We start from the raw sequence: 23186 nt of genomic DNA, 5'->3' as shown, positions 1-23186 counted from the left end.
CAACTACATCATTAGATGGGGTGGTCAAATATTACTTGACTACAATCAAGCACTGGAGAAAATCATGAGTTAAACAATACCCGAAAGCATATGTAGACTCCTAGACTGAATATTATCTTCCAAAGGGTCAATGTCGAAGATGGAGCCAGGATCTGTGCGCCAAACTTTGAGGTCTTTCCCAAAAAGAAACAGTAAGACAATTGGGGGAAGAAAGTAAAAGCACAAAGATGTTATCAGGGAAGACATAAATAATCCCTGGGGGGCAATGGAGATGGGTTTTACCATGGATTTGACCATGGGAAAAATAACATTTGAAAAAGTGTGAGGAAAAGTGTGATTTGTGGCTTCATAGTTTTATAAATACTATCCAACATTGCAGAAATAACTTTACGAGATTCTTAGTGTGGTACTGAAGGAAAAGAATAAATGCATCTCATTTTCATTTCAATGCACAGGTCAGCACTTATAGTTTGCAAATAAAAATAATACGACTTTTCCAACAATAAAAATCTCATCATACCAGGTATTAAAATCATGGAGCTGAATTCCTTTTCTGCTAATCTACGTGAAAAAGTCAAATGGCAATTTCTTCTGTGATTACTTTCATTTTTAAAAAAGAAAGTTAAGAATGTTAATAATTGGCTGCTCATATTAACAATTTAAGTACTTTTTATATTGTCTCTCTCTCTCTTTCTTTACCTTTCAGCCTTTGTAGAGCAAATTAATGTTTGATTAAAATACCTTTCATCTTATCATCTGTTCTGTTAATTACTATGCTCATTACTTCAGAGGTGACTGCAATCAGGAATTCTGCGGCAGACAATTATCGCCTGATAACCCAAAACTGACCTATCATTTTAATCTTAAGAAGGAATTGCATATGAAACAAAGGTACAAAACATCAAATACAGATAACACTGCAACTAGACAGAACAAGATAGCTAGGTAAGTAAATAAATAACAGAGCAAGATTATTCTGCAGAGCTGACCCACATAATATATTTGGGTCAGTAAGGCACAGACTAGAAACTTACCCACAATTATTCCAGGTCTCCTGTCCATTTCAACTATATGTGGGTGGACGCCTTTGTAGGCAGCATCACTAACCACCTGGGTGTTTCTTCTCACCCGTTCAGTCACAGGATCGTCCACTATTGGAGTGAAACCTCTGCCTTTCGTCTTCTCAAAATCTTCATGGTATTTGACCTAGAGTGGGGTGAGAAGATTATTAATTTCTAGTCCAATGACAAGGTGTATTGAGAGCTGTGGAAGATAGGCATTGTCACCATTATTTTTCTTGGGCACTGACATTTTTGCTTATTTCAAGCTGCTAACCACTGTCATGCAATTGTTCCTTGCCGCTAGAAGGCCCAATAGAAGTGCAATTCCCATTGTCGTCGCTGGTTTGGTTTTTTTAAGGTAATTACTTTTTGTATACAGATAAAAAGACGCATGCAGTCTGTTGCATTTAGTGTTACATTCACATGCAAATGATGGTGCTAAACCCTTCAAAATCTTCTTACATCTCATTCAATTTCAGTTGTAGATAGCACAAGTGCTCCATATCAACACGTTAGGATAAAATTTCAAATTAGTATGACTTTTCAAGGTATTACAGATATCGATATGCTTTTTAAAAGCCTCCCTCCCCCCATTCCTCACATACGGTCATATACACAGCACACTCACACATACACAATCCTTCAGGCAAAGGCAATCAGAGCAACCAAATTCAGAATTCCACTTGCACACACAAATCAAAAACATGCACAGGCACAAGGCAGTGTGTGTGTGTATCACCCTCTCCAGTTAAAATCTGCAATGCTGGAACAGAGAGGAACCACGTGAAGTGTCTTTAAGAAGCCACACAAGTGAATGGTTAGGGAAGTCGTTTTATTAGTATAGCAATATGCAACATTTAAATGCAGTTAGCAAAACCCCACCCCAAGAACCACTGTGTAAGTGGGAAAACTCAGTCCAGACTTTAGTGCATCGTGCTAGTTACCTAGATTAATGAAGGGTTCAATCCAATCCAATCTACAGCTACTGTTCTTCAGAACACACTAGCTATGTGAAAAATGTACCCTACCATTGAGATGTTGTTTTGTGTCTCTTTGACATGCCTCAGCTCAGGTGTGTCTAGAATCATACTAGGTCTACCTTTCATCTGTTGCTGATCTCGGCTGTACTTGACCTGCAAAAGACAGCACATGGATTTTTCGAGTGTGCACAACTTGACAGGAAAATCATGCTTAATGTCACGCGCAACTGATATTCTTTTACCATTCTATCCCAAAATGTATAGGCATTGTGATGTGGTAATGCGCATTGCACTGGTCTACCCGTTCAAAGTCATCGGCCTTCACTACAATTCGTAACCGACTGGTTAATAATGCATGATACAAAAAATGTAAGATTGTACTTTAGTAAACATTGGCAAAGTCATTAAAAAACAAAGTGGAGAAATAAGAAAAACGCACATGGAACCTACTGCTTCATTATTAGCAGTCACTAGGCCAAACGGATAAATACACATTTCTATAGTACTCTTAAAGATTCAAAATTAATTTATTAAGGACATTATTTGTTAAGGGCATCATCACAGAAAGGTTAAATTCTTTATTAATCCAAAACAGTAAAAAGAAACAAGGAAAAACAAAGGACTTGCCGAGCTGATAATTTCTTGATTCTTCTTGACTCTCTCCATCTCAGGAGTGACACTGACAGCAGTTGCTTTACCAGGTTGCACTTTATAGTAAGCCTATTAATTTCAGATATATATAAATAACATTGCAACTGAACAATGATAAATAGGGCACCTGGTGTTTAAATTCCAAATGTTCTAATTAGTTTGGTATTTAAAGCTGTATGCTGAAACATAACGTAATTATTTCTTTGTATTTCATTGGTAAAATATGTGCAAAGAGAAGCATTACTAACTTTAACATAATTTGCTCTAAGGTATATTAGTGCTACTGCTGCTGTACAGTCTCCATTTGGTTCAACAGGGATTTTTACTGCAGTTACAGGGCTGGTGCACAAAAAGGGAAAGGAAGTTTAAAAACTGACACATAGTCCCTAAAACAGATCAAACAATAGATCTATCCTCTTTCGACAATATTAAATACAGGTTGGGAATTCGTTTCATTTCAGCGTTTACAATATAAAGTCAAACATTCTGATGAAGTCAGAAGGATATCATAAGAAGTTGCACCTCTTGGGTGTTAGACTGAGACTCCTCAAGAAGTACCACCAAGACAGAAATATACAAGAAAAAGGACACTTCGTGCATATATAATCAGGGGATAGAATCATAGAACTGCAGAGTTGGAAGGGACCACGGTGAGAATCTAGTCCAACCCCTCTGCAATGCAGGAATCTTTCACCTAATATGGGGCTTGAACCCAGGACCCTGAGATCAAGAGTTACATGCATATATTAAGAGGCTGGGCTTTTCTTCCCACTTTCTAAATAGCTCCTGAATTGGGAGAATGAAAGAAAGGGAGAGTGCTTAACTCTTCCTGTGTCCGCTGCTTCTTTGCTCCAAAGGGTTTGCCAACAGGGTTTCAAATGCAGGTGGGCTGCGGAATCTGACCAATGCTGAATTATGATATATTTCACTTGGAATGTCAGTTTTATAGTTCTATTTTTGTTTTTTTGTTTTTTAGAACAGTGCATTTCCACAACAATAACAACAGCAATAATAAAAATTTGGACAAAGGAGCATCTGGTTTTTTTAAAAAAAAAAACTTACTGCGCTAATATTTTGCTGGTTTTTCTTTACTCGTTCAATCTCTGGAGTCTCTGTTACTGCTGTACCAGCTCCTATCACTTTCTTGTACAATACCTTCATTGAACAATAGAAAAATAATTATGAAGGTATGCTTCCTGGCACAAGTTTGCAACAACAGGCAATGTTCCAAATACTAAAGTATACCGCCTCTTTTGTTTTAGCTTCCAATAATCTAACTCAATCACCACAAGAACTAATAAACTCATTTTCTTTACTGGAACCTCATATGAAAAGAGTGCACATTGGGAAAGGCCATAACAAATAGCATTTGATATCCACAGTGATATCCACAGATGTTTAAGGTTTAATTGTCCTGGCTCTTAGCATCTGATAAAGGTTGAGCACTTTCCTGTATACCTGTTCTTGTAGCCCTTTAAAAATAGTGCAAGACTACCCTCACCTCCATCACAGCATCCCACCACTTAAAGACTAATAAATTTATTATAGTATAAACCAACAATGGAGTAGAGTACACTTCATACTTTCTCTGGTCCATAAAAGCTTATGCCATAATAAATTTGGCTGCATTGAATTAAATGGGGTTTAGGTCCACATAACTGTGTAGAAGATTGCAATGCTCAAAAAAAATTGTTGTATTGCTACCTTTTCCCACAGTACTGTGAAAATTATTATTGCAGTTATTATTTATTAAACTTCTATACCGCCCTTCATCTGAGGATCACAGGGCAGTTTACAATATAAAAAAAATTACATACCATGATAACAAACAAAAACAAAACAATAACAATAACCACCCCCCAACAGGAGTGGTACAACCTTTACCAACGAGGGTATGCAACTGGCTTGGGGACAATGAATGGTACATTTTTCATTGTGCCCTGGGATACAAGAGAGTTCATTTGATGTTGAACTTTGTTAAGAGTTTCCCTTAAAATTTGGGCCGTTGCTACTTACAGCACTGATATTTCTCTGTGTGTTTTTAATTCTCTCGATTTCAGGAGTGTCTGGAACAGCAGAGTAGGAGCACAGCATCTTCTCTGCTTCATCTTTGTACTTTTTCTACAAAATAGAAAGCCCAGCCAGATGGGTGGGGTATAAATAATAAAATTATTTGTATTAGTGTCAAAATAAGTATGTATGTATTAAGCAATTAAACAACTAAATAGGCTTAAATATGTGTAAACCTACTTTACTGTCGCTTCACAATTCCTATACCATGGCAAACTGGGCCTTAATATAACTCAGAATTAAAGTCTGTATCTTTTATTACTGTATTTTTATTTTAGCATCCACACATTAAAATAAATGCACTGCCATAAGAAGCATGCATATTTATTAAAAAATAAGACTCGTATCAGAACAAAACGAACAACCCTGTGCGCAGGAGGACACTTCCGAACTGCAAGCAGCACTTAATTACTCTTCATTCCCTACCCACCTGGCTGGCTATTTCAGAAGCTTTCTTTGCTCGCTGTATCTCTGGGATATCTGAGCCCACCTGCATTCCTTTCCCTTTGATTTCAGTCTCCAGGTCCTTCATATATTCTTTCTGTAAGAAATGGAACGTTAATGAATTCTTAGACATACAATATCTTTAGCCTTTCATTCCCATACAGCTGGAATAATTCATGTGTGCTGCTTTCAAAAAGGTATGCTTGCAACACAAACTAGATTTCTGATGCCTGGCTGTGCTTCTGTCAGATTCAGTTTTTATTATTTTTCTATACTTCCTGCTTTCAAAAGGATTTCGTAAAAAAAAAAAAAAAAAAAAAGTTTAAAAGCCCATTGTATTTTACTGTAAATGTCATTGAAGCAATGCATTCTGCACTAACCTGGCTTGCAATTTCATAAGCTTTCTTTGCTCGTTGTATATCAGGAGTATCCATGCCCACCTGCATGCCTTTCCCTTTAATTTCCATTTCTAGATGTTTCTTGTATTCTTTCTGTGAAGGGCAGATCAGGAAATACTCAGATCTACAGCAGCTGAAGCTTTTATACAGATCCTGCTTTAATCTGCATGCTTTTATTAAATAGCACCCATGAAGGTCAAATTGTCCCTTTATACTCTCAGAACATTGACTCCGTAGGAGATACTCAGATATATCTGATGTTCCTTAAGGAAGAAAATCATTTAACAAAAATGCTTCTTTTTAATAATAATAATAATAATCTCTGTAGTATTTTATTTCAGGTTGGTCCTGTTTTCACTGCCCCGAATCAATGGATAAATTCATATAATTGAGCATTATAGATAATAGATGTAATTCAGAAAGGACTAAATTCATCTGTCACAAGATCCACTCACTAGTTTAAGGTTTGAGCATTTATGTCTTATAAATGCTTACCACTGATTTTGTGTGTTTTTTTCAACTTTCAAAATACATTTTTAAGTTGTTAACTGAACTTCCCCACATCTCCCTCGCCCTGCGTTCTTTACAATAAAACATATCAGCAAATTATTACCTTGTTTCATGTCTTATTTATATCTTTCAGAATATTATACTTCTAGATTTAAAGTACCTTTTGTCAAATATTTATACCTTAGAATAATAGATATAACAGCTTTAAATTTCAACTTTTTCTTACTTATAGCTTAACTTCCTGTTTTCTCAATCTAATTGCAGAAGCTAAATTTTCCAAGTCATACAGATTCTTAACATTCATACAACTTGTAATGTTTTTGTAAATAGTCCTTAAATTTTTTCCAGTCTTCTTCCATTGTCTCTTCTCCCAAATCTCGGATTCTGCCCGTCATTTCAGCCAGTTCCATATGTCCATCAACTGCATCTGCCACTCTTCCAGCGTGGGAAGATCTTGTGTCTTCCAATATTTTGCTATAAGTATTCTTGCTGCTGTAGTTGCATACATAAAAAATGTTCTATCCTTCTTTAACACCCTTTGGTCCACAATGCCCAGGAGGAAGGCCTCTGGTTTCTTGGGAAAGGTGTACCTAAACACCTTTTTTAACTCATTGTAGATCATTTCCCAGAAGGCCTTCACTTCTGGACAGGTCCACCAAAGGCGAAAGAATGTCCCTTCAGCCTCCTTACATTTCCAACATTTATTATCAGACCGATGGTAAATTTTTGCAAGTTTGACTGGGGTCATGTACCACCTATATATCATTTTCATAATATTCTCTTTCAAGGCATTACATGCCGTAAATTTCATTCCAGTGGTCCATAACCTTTCCCAGTCTTCGAACATAATGTTGTACCCAGTATCCTGATTTTGACATTCAATGCAAATGGGGGATGAAAAGCCCTTCCTCTGTTCTTCTACAGGCAAGTTATCAATGAAAGTTTACCACCACAAGTCCTTGGCTCCCTGTTTAGCCCACAAACCAATTTCCCCAAAACCACACCTAATCATCCCACACCTGACATCGTATGTAGGATCAGGTGCGAAGTAGGTGGACATGCAGCTGAAGACACAGTTCCCTGTAGAAAACAGGATTGAACTCCCAGAACATCAGCCAACATGCAGGTGGTTTAGTCTTGCTGGGTTTGGGTATGTGAGCAATTTCATATGATGCCCCACAGTACCCTCACCAGAACCTTACAGCCAACAGTACTAAAGCCCTTCCAAAAAAAGACCCAACTTGAAATCTAGTCTAACTGGGGTTCAGACCTGGTTTGGTATGGAAACTGACTTGGTCACCCTGTACAATGATCTGTATCAGGAGAGAGCTGAGAGTGTAGCTCTGTAGATTCTCCTACATGCCTTTTGATGCCATCAGCCATGTTATTTTTCTGGGGTCTGAGCTGAGTATTAGGGGAACCACATTGCAGTGATTCCACTCCTGCTTGGGTGGCCAGATCCAGATGGTGGTTCTTGGGGAGCACTTCTCGGCTCTGTGAGGTTCTCCAGTTTGGGGTTTCGCATAGATCAGTTCTGTCCCCAATGTTGTTTAACATCTATACAAAACCACTGAGTGGGGTCACACAGAGTTTTGGAGTGCATTGTCACCAGTATGCAGATGACACACCACTTTATTTCTCCTTTCTATCTTCTGCAGGTGAGGGAGTGGATGTACTGAATCACTTCTTGGCTCTGATAATGGGCTGAATGGGTGCCGATAAAGTGACATTTAATCCAGACAACAATGAGGTGCTGTTAGTGAGTCGTTCCTCTGTTTAGCTGAGTGGTGTGCAGACTGCTCTAGATGGAGAGACACTCCCTCAGAGGACCAAGTTCATAGCTTGACGGTTCTCCTGGACCCACTGCTGTCATTTAAGGCACAGGGGGCCTTAGTGGTATGGTGGTATGCCTTCCACCAGCTTAGGTTGGTGGTCCAACTACAATCCCTATCTGTGACAACTTTTGGAATTCACACTCAGTTTTGCAAGAGCTGAATATTTTGGTCTAAGGTCACAAGCACATCTTACATTTAAAGCACACCACTTCAACAGTCATGGCTTCCCACAAAGGATACCGGGAACTGCAGTTTGTTAAGGGTGCAAGGAATTGTAGCTCTTTGAGGGGTCTCCTTACAATTCTCGGTACCTTTAACTTCAGCTTTAACTTCAGGCAAAGCCACAGATGTTAAAGAGGTATGAGAGTGCTTTAAATGTATGGTGCAGATGGGACACCAGACCAAAATGCTCCACAAAACAGAGTATAAATTCCAAAAGTTGTCATATTACCTTATATCATGCTATAAAGCATACAGTTCCATTTCAAGAAGCATTTTAAACAAACCTGGCTTGCAATTTCAGATGCTCTCTTGGCTCGCTGTATTTCAGGAGTATCTGTGCCAACCTGCATCCCTTTCCCTTTAATTTCAGTCTCCAGGTCTTTTTTATATTCTTTCTGTGCACACAAGAAAATATATATCAGGGTCTATTTGAAACAGAATGGGTGGGAGAGAGCGGAACACCTTTAAATGATACGCATTGCATATTCAAAACCTTTGCCCTCAAAGACCAATTTACAATTTAGGCAAATGGTTTCTCTCTGCAGGGGAGTTCTTGCACACCTACAAAATGAACAAATGTGTCAGAGTGTTTAGAAGGCTTGCATATTAAACACATGGTCAAACCCTTTAATAATGGTGGTTTAAAATTCTGTTGAGGTACTGAGTTACATGGGGAGTTTTCAGCAATGGTTTTTTTTAAAAAAAATGTTTTTAGTATACAAAGAACGCTTCCTAATTTAAATAGCCTGTGCTATTGACTTGGGGATTACCAAGTGATATAAAATATAAATAATTAATTCAAAATGAACATTTTATTTTCAGCGGGTCCTAACACATCCTAATTCTCTAAATAAGCACATATATTATTAAAAGTGTGTTGGAAGGTGTGTTGAGTTAACTGCTCTAGAATATTTATTTGTACACCTAGGTAGACACATAAGCTGGGGTTGAACCGGGCCACTTCTATTTAGACCTTAAATTAAAATAATCAGGGGAGAATGCCTATGGGGAAGAAACTAATTCAACTGTATAACTATAGCCATTGGGTGACCCACCATTGTCTAAGGAATTAGGACACGACTCCCTAGCCTGTCCTGACTCCTGGGCCACCCCCTAAAGGTGAGAAGGAAAGACTTACCCCATCACCACCACCCCATGACCGCAGAACCACAAGTGGATGAGAGAGTTTGGCCTCAGATGAGGCCCCTCTCCCAGCCCCTGAACCTGAGAGTCCAGGAAATGAGCCTCAGTGCCAACCCATCAGCTGAAACATGCTTAAAGGACGTCACCAGGCTAAACCAAACTATTTGTTTTCCCACACTGCAACTGCCAAAAGCGACCAAATCAAGAATATTAGCCTATTTAAACAACACAGCAGACCATATAGCACTCCATCCCACTATTCAGTGTGAAGTAGGCAAAGAAAACTAATCTGCGATCCAAAATGCGGATTGGGAGAAATCCCTAGCATAGACCATGAGGCACAGTGGGAAACAGGGAGGGAGGGAAGGTGCTGGTCCGTTCCTCAGACCACCTTGGAAATGCAAGGATTTTCCTCCTCTGACTCTCTTGCCCAATGGCTCGTAAAGCCACCCAGCCTTCTAGGAACCATCTCGGCCTTTAGGTTGAACGTTCTGGCACCCCAATAGGCAAAGCAAGGCCCATTAAGTTCATCGGGACTTACTCCCATGTAACCTAATATGCCTTTGGCAATACAAAGCTACATTGCCAAAGAACTCTATCGTGTTATGCCTTCCATGTCGTTTCAAAAACAGAAAGTGCTGCATTATATTTCTACAATGATTTTCAATAAACAAAATAATTTCTATATATATTTGCTTAAATGAGAACAATACAGAAAGTGTTTCTGAAATTCAGCTTTATTGCTCTTCTTGTGCCGGATGTGCCAATTAATTGCTAATTCCACCAAGCCATAAAAGATGCAAAGGAATAATTTTAAATGTTTGGCTCTACTGACCTCACTAACAATTTTAGATGCTCTCTTTGCTTTTTGAACCTCAGGAGTTTCAGAGATGAGCTTAACTCCTTTCCCCTTTATTTCATTTTCCAGATCTTTTCTGTATTCCTTCTAAAAAAATAAAAAGTTGGAAACAGTTTCAAAGCATGGACTTTTTCATAGACTCTAAAAACTAAGCAGATGTGTCATTGGGTGCTTTGTGAAGGGCTCACTTTCCACGACATTAATAACCTTTACTAACATAACCTACCTCATTTAGTATCTGAGCTGCATTTTTCACTCTAATCAACTCTGGCGTATCTTCAAACACTGTCAGTCCTTTTCCTTTCATCCCTTCTTCCAAATCTTTTCTATACTCTTTCTGAAGGTTTGAAGGAGAGGGGGAAAAAAAGGTTTCTCAGCTTTAAATCGTGAGCAAGATCTTGAAAAGGAAAAGTTCTTATTAAATATTTCAAGGAATACTTTGAAAATCTCTATAAAATATGAATTAGATAGTGCACATTTACCATAGTTAAAATAGAATTGGGAAATCAAAAGATAGGATGCACCAAGAATGAAAAGATTGTAATCTTTACTTGCTCCTGGGAGCAGGGGAACTACATTCTTCTTTTTATGCAACTAGTTCCTACAGATACTTTATAAAACTGTAAGGGCTTCCGCTATGGATGGTAGGGTTTTTTTCAGATTACAGACAAGTAAATGACCCTGTCACTCAAGTTCTGCTAATGCTATCATTATTCACAAAGGTGCACTAAATGCAATGCAAAAGGCACTTATCCACAAATCAGAGTTACATAGCATGGTGAGTACTTGTGATTGAAATGAACATGTAGAAAGATATCACACTAATGCTGCAGAAAACATAACCCAGAGTTACATCAGTTTATGACACTGTCTTCAGAAGATATGCGTTCCTCCTTGATTGACAAACCAAGAGGTATTGTTTCAATTTATCTCCAGGTATCTTTGAAGCTTCAAGTCAATTCAGACACCACACCAAACAATCTTTAATGAAGCTTAAGGATGACTTGGCGTGATTAGCTGAGAGTGGCAAGTCATCGTTTATGGTTGGCCAGCAAACAAGAATCAGAAACCATGGTTTTAAGTGAGTTGGCAACCTCACTTAACTGTTGTGCTAACCGGGGCTTCACTCACCCTGTCATGTGTGCAGGCAAGTGGGCAGGAGGGTAGCTGCAGCAACAAGGGAACATGAGAAGGCATGTCTATGTCACCAGCCTGCCCAATGGCAGGCTTGCTCACTCAGCTGGCATGCTCACCCACAACTGTAGCCTGCATGTTTTGCTCGCTTGCTCCATCCACTGTTGTCACACTGCAGTACTGTGGCTACGCAAACTGCATCACAACAACTTCTTTCTTACCAAAGTATTATATATGTAGTAAAACAAGAAGTAACTAGAGGTGGTTCTTACATCTTCTGACTTATTACAGCTTGTGCAGGTGGTGCTGTGGGTTAAACCACAGAGCCTAGGACTTGCCGATCAGAAGGTCAGCAGTTCGAATCCCCGCAACAGGGTGAGCTCCCGTTGCTCGGTCCCTGCTCCTGCCAACCTAGCAGTTTGAAAGCACATCAAAGTGCAAGTAGATAAATAGGTACCGCTAATAGGTACCGCTCCGGCGGGAAGGTAAACGGTGTTTCTGTGCACTGCTCTGGTTCACCAGAAGCGGCTTAGTCATGCTGGCCACATGACCCGGAAGCTGTACGCCGGCTCCCTCGGCCAATAAAGCGAGATGAGCGCCGCAACCCCAGAGTCGGTCACGACTGGACCTAATGGTCAGGGGTCCCTTTACCTTTACCTCTTTGAGCAGGTTGGTAACACGCTTCACATTCAAGAATTCCGGGGTCTTGTCCAAGTCCAGCGCTGCCTTTCCTTTGAGTTTATCTTCAAATTCTTTTCGATATATTTTCTGTGCACGAAATAAAATTTTATATAACTCTAAAATTGCATGCCGTTTCATGTAAGCTGTAGTTATATTGCAGCAAGAGGTAAAACGTTTTCTCTGAACAATCCAAAACATAAAGATACAGAATCTAAACATTTGGAGGATATCAAAGTGCGTCTCTAAAACAGCTATTCCAACTTCAAATGGGAGACACAACGGGATCCAAAGATTTGCTCAACTTGTTCCATGTGTTGAAGCCTGTTTTGAACATGTGGTTGTTTCCTGAAGAGCAGCATGTGGTGCTGCAAATGGTTTTGGAAGTGGGAGGACTTCAAAAACCAGTATGCAGTGTGTCAGGTTGGTATGCTGGTATGCGGTGGGGGGGGGGCGGGGAATCCAAGATCCAAACTGATACGGAAGGGGGGGCATGTCTTCTTAACCTTCTTCTTCACTACAATATATCCATTCATTCCCAATTGTCAATGTCAAAAGGGACTAAAATCTATAAAATTCATAGAAACTAATCCTGTCAAATCGCTCTGATCAGCCTTTCCTCCAGGCAATGTCAGGTGGCAGATTATGCATATTTGAGACCATTGTCTTCTCAGGAAGTGTTTATCTGTGCATATCTTCAACTCTGCATATTCCCCCCTCCCTCCTCCATATGTTAATCTGTGTAACCCAACCTCCCTTTAATATATTCATGATGTAATCCGTGTAACCAAACCTCTCTTTAATGTATTCATGACATGTTTTGCACTGTATTCTGGGACATGGAGGGAGTTTCAAAAACTCATGTCACCCCTTTCTCGCTGTTCAATCTCATCTTGAACCTGTTGCGCAATAAACCTTGGATCTCCGCATTTTGCTCCTGTCCGGCTGAGCTCATTTTCTTCCGCAGGGACCCGCGGACACTTAGTCCGACGAGCTGGGTGGCAGTGTAGCCCCGCACCCAGATTTTAGCCGTAACAAAACTGAGTGAGAACTAGGCTAAATTATCTCCTTAGGCTGTGACCAATGCATTTCATCATAGTGAAAGAACTACCCACAGCCCTTATTCAAATGCCATAGCAGCACAATGTATTGAATACTGCAGTACAGTAATGGTTTCCAAAAGCATTCCACCAACCTCACTTTGACACCTCTGAGCCTCCTTTGAAACTTGGTAAGTCGGGGTATCCACAAATTCCATCATGGCCCTGCCTTTTGATTTTTCATACTTCTCTTTGTACTTCACCTAACAGAACAGAGCGCGGATCAAAACTACAGCAATTTTTAAAACCGACAGTTTGTTCATTCACAGAGGAGGGGCTTTCCATTCCTTGTGTATGAATTCTCTTTTATGCATGAAAAGCATTTCCCTCCTTCTAAACATATATGCTGTACATAATATACAATCCAAACATGCAGAGCTACTGGACTGTGCACACTGTGTGCATACCTGACTTTGGAGCACTGCGTTTTCTTTGTGGTGCAGCTGTTCAACTGTATCCAGTGCGAAATGATACAGCCCCTTACTTTTCTCAAACAGCTTCTTATATTCATACTGAAACAAATAATAGGCAAATATATATAAAAGACCAAAACTGTCAGTTAATATAAATCCCTTAAAAATATAATGATACCTCATTGTAGTAGTTGTTGTTTAAACCCACAACTTTGTTTCAAAGTTTGTAAGAACTCATCTTTAAAGCAAAAGTGTAAACCAAACCGTGAAATGATTTATATAAAAAAAAACAAAAAACAGATGAAGCTCTGATCCAGTGAGGACAACATGTGCACATGGAAACAACATGCAGAGCGATTCGTGGCAATTCCAGTATTTGATCTGAACCATGCATGTAGCATTGGAAGATATTTTCAATATCTGTCTACACCTCTGCACAGCACTGATCACCTCTACGCAGGGCAGAGTCTAAGGTTTTCCATCCCTCCAAAATTCATAGCTAATGCTTGGTGCTAGATCGTAATCACATGCAGTAGCATGACACATACCTCACACCACTTCAGCACATGTGCAACTTTTGATCAGGACATATAACAGCCTTGGGGCTGTTCGGGATTCATAAACAACCTTCCTGTGCAAAGTAATTCCAGGGAGCAGGGCCACAGCTGGTTTCCTAATCTAGTGGCAGTGGTTATCTTATCATAGCCGATGAAATCCTGCTCCAGAGGGTCCACCTAACTTTCAAGGGCAGCTTTTCAGGGGGTGAAGGTATGCTGTAGAACATGTATAGCCCTGGATCCCAACTTAATAACCCAAAGAAGCTCAAGTGTTGAAAATTATAGAAATAGTGTGAGCTCAATTTGACAGTCTCTTATTGCCTCCTAGTGGAGCCAAGCAAACACTGTGCAGCCTCTATCTGTTTTAAAAGTGAAATGCAATTAGTCGATTTGCTAATATAAAAATAGAAACTCAGAAAAAGAGTATAAAAGTATGCATACTACACACCCAGTGCAATTGTATGCACTTTTTACTCAGAAATGGACAGGGAGCCTAGAAAGGCAGTGGAAACCATAGCAAACAAAACAACACACCCCAAAAGCAACTTTCTCTGACCATTGAATTATTCTGCAACTGAACTGAGTACCCAAGAAGGCACAGTTGGGAGAAGCTAACTACCACAGATATTTCAAATAACATAACACATGACAGGTCATCCTTTTCATCCATCTCCTTAATCATGGATTAAGGAGATTTTATAATGGACAACCTTGTTAAATTGGCAGGGAGCTCAGGACTCAAAATCTGGAAGCATTTTCCCATCTACATGCTGTACCTACAGGTCTACAGGTGAACATCAGCCAAAAACAAGTCACCTTTAAGAAGAGAGCTTTGCTGCCAAATCGCATGAGCATGCTTCATGATTGCAACACAAAGCAATTGCTTATACTGTGAGAGCAAAAACCCATTTCACAGTAAAACAAAACCAGGGTGTGTGGAGGTGTTACTCTGCAGCATGTGAATTAGATTCAGCTACCTCAAATCATATCCCAAAAATAAGAGGACTGAGCGGGGGGGCAATCTGAAGTCTTTCCACATCTACCGGTAGTTTATACAAATATTGATGTGCTGATTCCTTTTAACTGTTATAAAGGTTAGAAGTTTATAAAAGTGTTATTTAAAAAGAAGAAGAGGAGCTAAAAAGGTAAAAGAAAACCAAAAAACCTCATAAACTATAGTGCTACTGGTGTAGTGGCAGATTGGGTAGTGCAAGGAGACATTTGTTTCCTCTGTCTACACAGAGTTCTTTTAAAAATCTGCCAGATATTTTAACATTTATCTTCCCTCTTTCTTTTCATGGAAACTACTTCTTCAAGAATTGCAATATGTATATTTAAAATGCATTTTATCCTCAATACATGTCGTAAATGCATCTTAGTTCCTTTTTTTGAGCCAATAAATTTATCACAGAATTGGAAAAAAAAGTATGAAATCCAAAAGAAATCCACACTTCTGTTTGAATCAGAATTCATAAAGATTGAATTCCTCAATGGTTAGAAATAGATTTGAAGCGCGCACGCACACACATACACCCACGCACACACACACACACACACACACACACACACACACACCATTTTGAGACATTGGTGTGTCTCAAGAACTCCTGGTCACAGTATGCTGGTAATTCAGACATTATTAGTATCGCTATCATTAATATTAATTAAATTTCTCTACTGCCCTTCATCAGAGAATCACAGGACAGTTTACAATATAAAAACACCAAATCTCTTCTATGGTAAGAGATTAATTTAAGACCACAAACCCTTGCTTCCCATTTTTCATCCCATGAATGCCATTCCAGATGGCTGCTACCTGCATACAAAGATGGGCTTTGCTTTTTAAGGATATGTAATTATGATTTTTTAAATTACTTATTAAATTTCTATACCGCCCTTCATCCAAGGTTCACAGGGCAGATTTATAATATAAAAATATAAAAATACAGAACATATTAGCATATAAATCAGCCAGAGGCCTGGGAGAAGAGGAACATTTTCACCTGGCACCTAAAGATATGTAAGGAATGTGCCAGGCGGGCCTACCTGGAGAAAGCATTCCACAAATGGGGAGCCACCACAGAAAAAGCCTGTTTCTGTGTTGCCACCCTCCAGACCTCTCATGTAGGAGGCATACAAAGAAGGGCCTCAGATGATGATCACAGGGTCTGGGTCTCTCCTCATATAGGGAGAGGTGGTCCTTGAGATATTGCGACCCTGAGCCATTTAAGGCTTGATAGGTCAAAACAATCAGGTCCACAAACTAATCAGCAGCCAGTGCAATCAGGCCAGGATTGGTGTAATATGCTCAAACCAACCTGCCCCGGTGAGCAACCTGGCCACTGAATTCTGCACCAGCTGAAGTTTCTGAACTGTCTTCGGAGGCAGCCCATGTATAACGCGTTGCAGTACTCTACCCTAGAGGTTACCAGAGCACAGACAACAGAGGTTAGGCTATTCTTGTCCACATAGGGGCGCAGGTGAGCCACCAGCCAAAGCTGACGGAAGGTACTCTATGCCACTGAGGCCACCTGAACCTCAAGCGACAGCAGTGGACCCAGAAGTAGTACCCCCAACCAATGTACCTGCTCCTTCAGATGAAGGGCTCATTAAGTTTAATGGAACATAACACAACAATTATCTGCTCTGAACCATTTGCATTTTAAAACCCTATTCAAATGAATTAATCACAAGAAAGTCAACTTACCTGGCTACTTATTTTGCTGGCATTCAAGGCATGCTCTAACTGTAACAGGTTCGGAAAGGTAGATGCTGGCTCATGAAGGCTTTCTAGGTCTTTTTTGTATTTCACCTGCAAGGTGAAGAATAGACATTTGGTTAAAAACAAACCAGAGCATGGGACAGAAATGCATGGTTTCATTTTCACTGCAGGAAAAAAATGTTCTTCTTTTCCATAACAAAAAAATTCCTTCCAGTAGCACCTTAAAGACCAACTAAGTTAGTTTTTGGTATGAGCTTTCGTGTGCATGCACACTTCTTCAGATACTGAAGGAATTTTTTTGTTTTGACTATGGCAGACCAACACGGCTACCTATCTGTAGCTTTTTTTCTATGTTTGCCTGCCATGTTTTCTATCGGCCATTAGGTGGCACTCATTTACTACGGTCTGACAAAAAGATGGCCGCAATGCATATTCTATTATAGGGGAAAGTTTAACCCTTTGAAAAGAGAGCTTTCCAAATAAATGCTAAGAAAATAAAATGCCCACCAAGCAACTTCCACACAAAAACGTTACAATAAAAAGAGTGCCAAAAACAGCCCTACTTACATCACTTGCCAAGACAGAGGCAAGTTGTGCTTGCTTGAAAGAAGCACTTTCCAGAGGATTGTAGCAGTAATTCTTCATATCCTTATTAAACTGCTCTTTGTATTTTGCCTGAGAAACAAACAAATCACATAGGTTGTAATAGTGCATAAGTGCAGATTTCAGAATAGCTTAGCATCGGCATTTTCTATTCATAGCTTATCCCAAACCCTCAGTTATATAATTACAGGCCAGTTCAATAAACACAGAGGGTATGATACAGGGCGATAGGCCCGGCCCCAAAGGGCTTATCTAGGTTTCTGGAGCATCTTTGCCTGATCCCTACTTCATAAAAGGAAAGCGAAGCTGGAACTAGATGACGCAGCAGATAGAAGGCTGCCACGAAAAATAGGAACCCTCCATCTCTCCTCAGTAATATCTGGTGATACAACATCCATAATGTTACACCATGGTGCTGTAAGCTTCTCTGCTCCTACCAACAGCAGCACTGAAGTGCAACAGCATCGTGTCACAGGCCTTGTATCACTTAATATTTCCAACGAAAACATAATGTAAGGTTGCTGCTGTCAATGGCAGATCTCCCTTTTCCTTTGGGAAAAGAGGGCAAGTAAGAATAACACGTGTTGGTGGTAAACTTTCAAACTCAAAGTAAAAACAACAAGAGCAAGATCTGAACAAAGGACATGGTTTATAGAGTAGAATAAAATTTTGGTTGCAGTGCACAGGAGAGAGGGGAAGCAGTCTGGCGTTAAATGTAGTCAAAAGTTTGTTTCTAACAGAAGACATCTATACCACACTCTCAGGTGCATGTCAGGCTTAAAAAAGCTTTTGAAGAGCAGAAATCCCAGGAGCTTTTCATTGCCAAACTAGTTTTAGAGAACTAGGAAGGTTCCCCCCCCCGCCGCCGCCACCCAAGCTCGATTTTAATTATAAAGGCTAACTTTATAAGCTATTTGGATGGGAAGCAAAGGCACGTGTCTCAAAAGAAGTATGTCTTTTCTTTACAAAAAATCCTGACCATTTACTGCATTTTCTTCCTTTGTTTTCTTGAGAGCATAGAAAGGAAATTGGACGCTGCCTTAGTCTGAGTCAGACCACTGGTCCAACAGTGTCAACACTGTTCATTCCGGTTGGCAGCTGTTCTGCAGAGCTTCAGATGGGGTATTTCCTAGCTCTACCTTACATGCCAAGGATTGAAAACAGGACCTTTTGCATGCAAAGTATATACTCTATCACTGAGCTACAGTCCTTTCCAAAGGAGTCTCTCACAATAATCGTTTTATTTGAGTATCAAGATACTTATTTAATGTGATGATTACACGTGAAGCATGTTTTCTTTTAAGGACTGAGATTAATTTAAGACAACATATATCATATATATCATCAAGACATGGCTCAGAAAGAAGCAGGAGGAAAACAAAAACAACCGTGAAGAATGCTAAGCCAAACAAATTTCTTGCTAAACTTGCACAAATCCCATATACAGCTGGGGAAAGTGTATCTTTTGAAGCTATAAGGCAGCTTTCCTAACCGCAAGCACTTTCAATAAGTATTAGGTTTCATAAGTGAACAATAGCACCTGCTGTTCTATTTACCACCCAAAAGGTTAAAAAAAAAAAAACCAAGCACTAGGCATTGCACATTAGAAAGTTCTCCTTGTAAATGAAATAGGTTTTTAACATGATAAATCATTTTCTTATCACTATAACAAACAAAATGTATATACTAAGAAGCTGAGAACAACCAAAGGGTTTCCAGGAGATCAAATAAAGTAGAGCATAAATATGCAGCACCCTGAAATTTGTCTGGAAGCATCAAGTACCTGCTGAGAATATAACCTGAGAGAGGATAATGAATAACATGGTCTCTGAGGCATAAAAGCAAGAGCTGGCCCCACCTACATAACCAAAGCAAGCAAATGATTGCCAGGGATGAAGACAGTCGGCACAGGGTTTAAAAGAAGTACCCCTGGATCCATCGTAATGTCACGGCAGCTGCTGCAGCACAACATTACTTGGGGTTCTGCAATAGATGCCTCTCAGTGTAGCTGTTCTTGCATGAAATGTCCTGGGCCAAATGTGGCAAAAATCCCCTGCATTTTCTACAATAATACAATACCTTAACACATGATCCAAGCTCTAATAGTTACCCCTCAAATAATTAATACCACACTGATTGAGTGTAAGATATAAATTAGTATTTTAAAGGATTATTAACAAAGAGCAAATTCTTTAATAAGATAATGGGATTATTCACGCAAAACCTTATTACTGGGGCTCTAAAAAGAAAGAGGAAATATATAACCTAGCTGCTTTCGACCAGCATGTATGATTAAAGTAAATGATATTTTAATTATATGATTTAGCTTACAGGTATCATAAAGCAGATCTTAATTTTGTTCCACGTGGCCTAATTAACTCCTTTTTTTTTTTTAGTAGCAGATGTACCGTAGCTATATTTTTACGTCCCAATCATGTTCCCATAAACTGTTCTTTGGGTGGAAAATTGGACCAGGAAGCATGGTTTGTTTCTTTTTTGTGTGAAAAACTAGTGGCTTAAAATCGCCACTTAAAAACACTATTCTCTTCTTAATACACCAGTATGCCTTGACAGATCACTTGGCTCCTCTTTGTCCCTAGAATTCCCTACATATATGAACTATCCATGATCCAAAGAAAACACGAGGACTGCAGAGATGCAGCGAGGGGGGAAACTGCTGTTTTCCAGGGCTCTGTGACATTCATTTGCATCAATTGCAATCCTGTCTTAGAATTTAGTGACACCTTGACATCAAGCAGAATGCCATAATGCCACTCTGTCTTATGGCTCCACCGAGTTCATGTGGTTTGCTCTCTGAATGGACTGAAATTATTTATTTTTTTATAAAACATGCTTTTGTGTGGCAAAAGAACATCTCCACTTTCAAAAGACTTTGAAACAAAAATCAAACACCACAGTCCAGGCCCGATAACTATATATTTGGCCAGTGACATCAAAATGTATTAATCCTACCACCAAACTAACTGTGACCGAAGGCAAATTTCCTCATCCACTTGTGGGCTTTCAGCTATAGATCTCTCAAAATATTAAATGCATACCAATTACAGCAATTCTATGGGAAAGAGTTGTGGAAACCTTATCTTGAAGTTTTCATGCAATTATAGAAAGTTTGCAATTAGAAAAGTGAAGCATTTGATTGCACTCCTGGGAATCAGATATCTCAATTGAGTCATTGTCTGAAAGCTAAGAAAATCTTACTTGGCTTAAATATTTGGAAACCTCTTTTGCATGATTGAAGTCTGGTCTTCCGAGGACAGTTGGTTCCTTACTCATTTCTCGCCTTCCTTTCGCATATTCAGCCTTCAAGTAATAAAAAAGAAAAGTATGTGCACGCCAGGCATAATTTTATTTTGAGAGTTCCCCCCACCCTTTCAGTTTTGTCAGGGGAAATGTAAGTCTCAAAAGAAACAGTATAGCAAGTATCTTTGGTGACCTTTGTTGACACCACTTTCGCTAACACTCTAATCAGCAATTCCCAGGCTTCTCCTGATTCAACAAATATGTCATTTATTTTGTTTGAGAAACAATATGCAGCATTTTTAAAAAATCCTCCAGTTTGATCAAGGGTTGAGCTTAAACATAAGAAATGCTGATTCCCGGTTATTTTGGGGGATTTGCAATTTCCAGCAAAGCTGAACTGAAAATGCAGGTGGCTGCCTTTTAAAAAAATATAATAGGTCAGATTCCACTCTAAATTACAGAAATACAATCCTATTAAAGTCAATAAAGACTGCAATGAGTAAAATATAGTGGAAGTCTGCATACCGGGGGTGGGGAGGGGAGTTTGCATGAAATTCTATAGGAGAGTGAACCCACCAACAGGTGTGCAGGTCAAGGAAGCATGGAAGGGGGAAAGGTCAGAGACTGATAGACAGGATACCTTATATGCTAGAACTGCAGACAGAGAATCTATCCTTTAAACCTTCGGATGCAACTTTGGTACTTCAAGAATGAAAAACAGATGGATATTTGAGGCTGCATGGTGGCATTCTTTAATTGGCCAATCCAAAATTTTGGAAGAAAGGAACTGGGGGAAGCTTAAAATTGAGTGGAGTGATGAATGCTAGAAAAGTTGAGGCAGCAGGTTAAGGGTTTTTAGAAAGCTTGGCTGCTGATAATAGTGAGTGCTAGATGGAAATTTTCTCATGTTTATGCACATAAGAAGAGGGGGAAAGGAACATTTACTGAAAATTGCCCCCTTTGGGGTACTCAGGTTATTGGTCTGAATGCAATCTAGAATTTATCTTAACTTTGAACAACTTTAGTAGCTCTGTCCATAATAAAAATAAATTTTAAGTTATCAACATTTTCTATAAATTACAAAGAAGTTTAATTTCATACGTTGCTTATTATCTTTGTTAACTGGGTTGCCATCATTATGTCTGGTCGATTTGAAACTTCAGTATATCTGTGAGTGTCCTGGAGATCTTTTTTATATGAAACCTGTAAAATAAACGACTCATTAATTATATATGACTTAGCAGGTCAGCTATAAATGTAGCAATGTTAACATATTAGCTGTCCTATATATTTAGCAAACATCACCTGGTAGATTGCCAGGATAAAGGCAAAATAAAACCTAATAACAGCCTATATCATAAACAAAATGAGAAACTCAGTCCTATTTCAAAGACCAAAATGGAAATGCTAGTATATCAGCATGTATATTATGCAATGTGTATTATGAGGGGAAATCTTTTATTTTTCATTTGTTTTCCCAAACATATCTAATTGATATCTGAAGTTTATCTTGCTTTGCAGACAAAGCTGGTTGGGATTTACAGGTTGGGACAAAATATTGTCCTGTAACAAAAGCTGATCAGGTTTGATCTAGTAACAGTGATTCAGTCCTGTTAGTCACATCCACACTAGATTACTATTACAAACTCTGCATGCAATGGCCTTTAAAGGGATCTTGGAAACTTCAGGTCTTCCAGAATGTACCCCACCAAATGTTGGTGGAGGCAGGCTACAAGCTGAATATGTGAAGCCCGGAAGCAGGACATAAGGGCATCAAGCTTCTCCCACTCACAATTCCTTTCCTAATATCTCTTCCTTATCTGAAAAACAAATTACTTTGCCTTCAAATTCTAAACTTTCATGCCAACAGGAACATTGGAAGTACCATATTAGTGGATGTATTTATTATTAATAAAAAAAACCAAATCACAATTTTATAACAAATCATCTACCCAAAATATCAAATCAACATAAATTTTCAGCTTCTGTCCATATCGCTTTAACACCTTTATTATTTCAGATATGTGTGAAATTGTTTTTACATGTACTTAATTGTATTGTTTTAATCACTGATATGTTTGCCACCCAGGCATAGCTGTCAACATTTTCCTTTTTTAAGGGAAATTCCCTTATTCCGAATAGGATTCCTCGCAAGAAAAGGGGAAAGTTGAAAGCTATGCACCCAGGGCTCCTTTAGGAGGAAGGGTGGAACACACATTAAATAAGTAGATAGACAAACATATTTTTTTAAAAAAATCTGACTGCTTCTGTATGTTAGTCGCTTGATGATGTTTTCATTTAATACATTACTTTTTACAAAAAAAAGGTCTAAGTGAAACTGCTAAAATAATTTCCTAGTATTCTTTGTAAAAAATTAACTCATCTTATTCGCCACTGTCATGCAAAACATTGAAAACAATTTTTTAATGAATAAAACCAGAAGTGCATCCAGGTTCTTGCAATTCAGAGCATTACATAGATTTAGCTAATTATATGCTGTTCACCCTAATGACCACATGAGGTGAAGTGAATACCATAAAGGCAG

The 23186-nt window shown here is 39.0% G+C and overlaps 1 protein-coding gene across 14 annotated transcripts in view; it reads right to left on the bottom strand.

Moving 5' to 3' along the window:
• The window catches only part of NEBL (nebulette), a 176013-nt gene that overhangs the window by 13856 nt on the left and 138971 nt on the right, over positions 1-23186 (bottom strand). For 3 of the 14 annotated variants that reach the window (XM_083704733.1, XM_083704732.1, XM_083704734.1), the window contains 18 exons: positions 21743-21844; positions 20600-20701; positions 17345-17452; positions 16763-16867; positions 13493-13597; positions 13181-13288; positions 11965-12075; positions 10400-10510; positions 10150-10260; positions 8456-8566; positions 5587-5697; positions 5193-5303; positions 4709-4813; positions 3755-3847; positions 2669-2761; positions 2090-2194; positions 1035-1206; positions 81-173 (listed from right to left, as the gene is read on the bottom strand). In XM_083704733.1, coding sequence (XP_083560859.1) covers positions 81-173; positions 1035-1206; positions 2090-2194; positions 2669-2761; positions 3755-3847; positions 4709-4813; positions 5193-5303; positions 5587-5697; positions 8456-8566; positions 10150-10260; positions 10400-10510; positions 11965-12075; positions 13181-13288; positions 13493-13597; positions 16763-16867; positions 17345-17452; positions 20600-20701; positions 21743-21844 — 1957 coding nt within the window. Of the gene's footprint in view, positions 1-80; positions 174-1034; positions 1207-2089; positions 2195-2668; positions 2762-2800; positions 3250-3754; positions 3848-4708; positions 4814-5192; positions 5304-5586; positions 5698-8455; positions 8567-10149; positions 10261-10399; positions 10571-11958; positions 12076-13180; positions 13289-13492; positions 13598-16762; positions 16868-17344; positions 17453-20599; positions 20702-21742; positions 21845-23186 lie in introns of those variants that run through there. The other 11 variants (XM_083704737.1, XM_083704736.1, XM_083704730.1 and 8 more) reach the window with 9 other exon arrangements.

The sequence above is a fragment of the Podarcis gaigeae genome (genome assembly GCF_964106915.1).
Source record: "Podarcis gaigeae genome assembly, chromosome: 12".
NCBI lineage: Eukaryota > Metazoa > Chordata > Lepidosauria > Squamata > Lacertidae > Podarcis > Podarcis gaigeae.
This window is presented reverse-complemented; position numbering and strand designations above follow the sequence as displayed.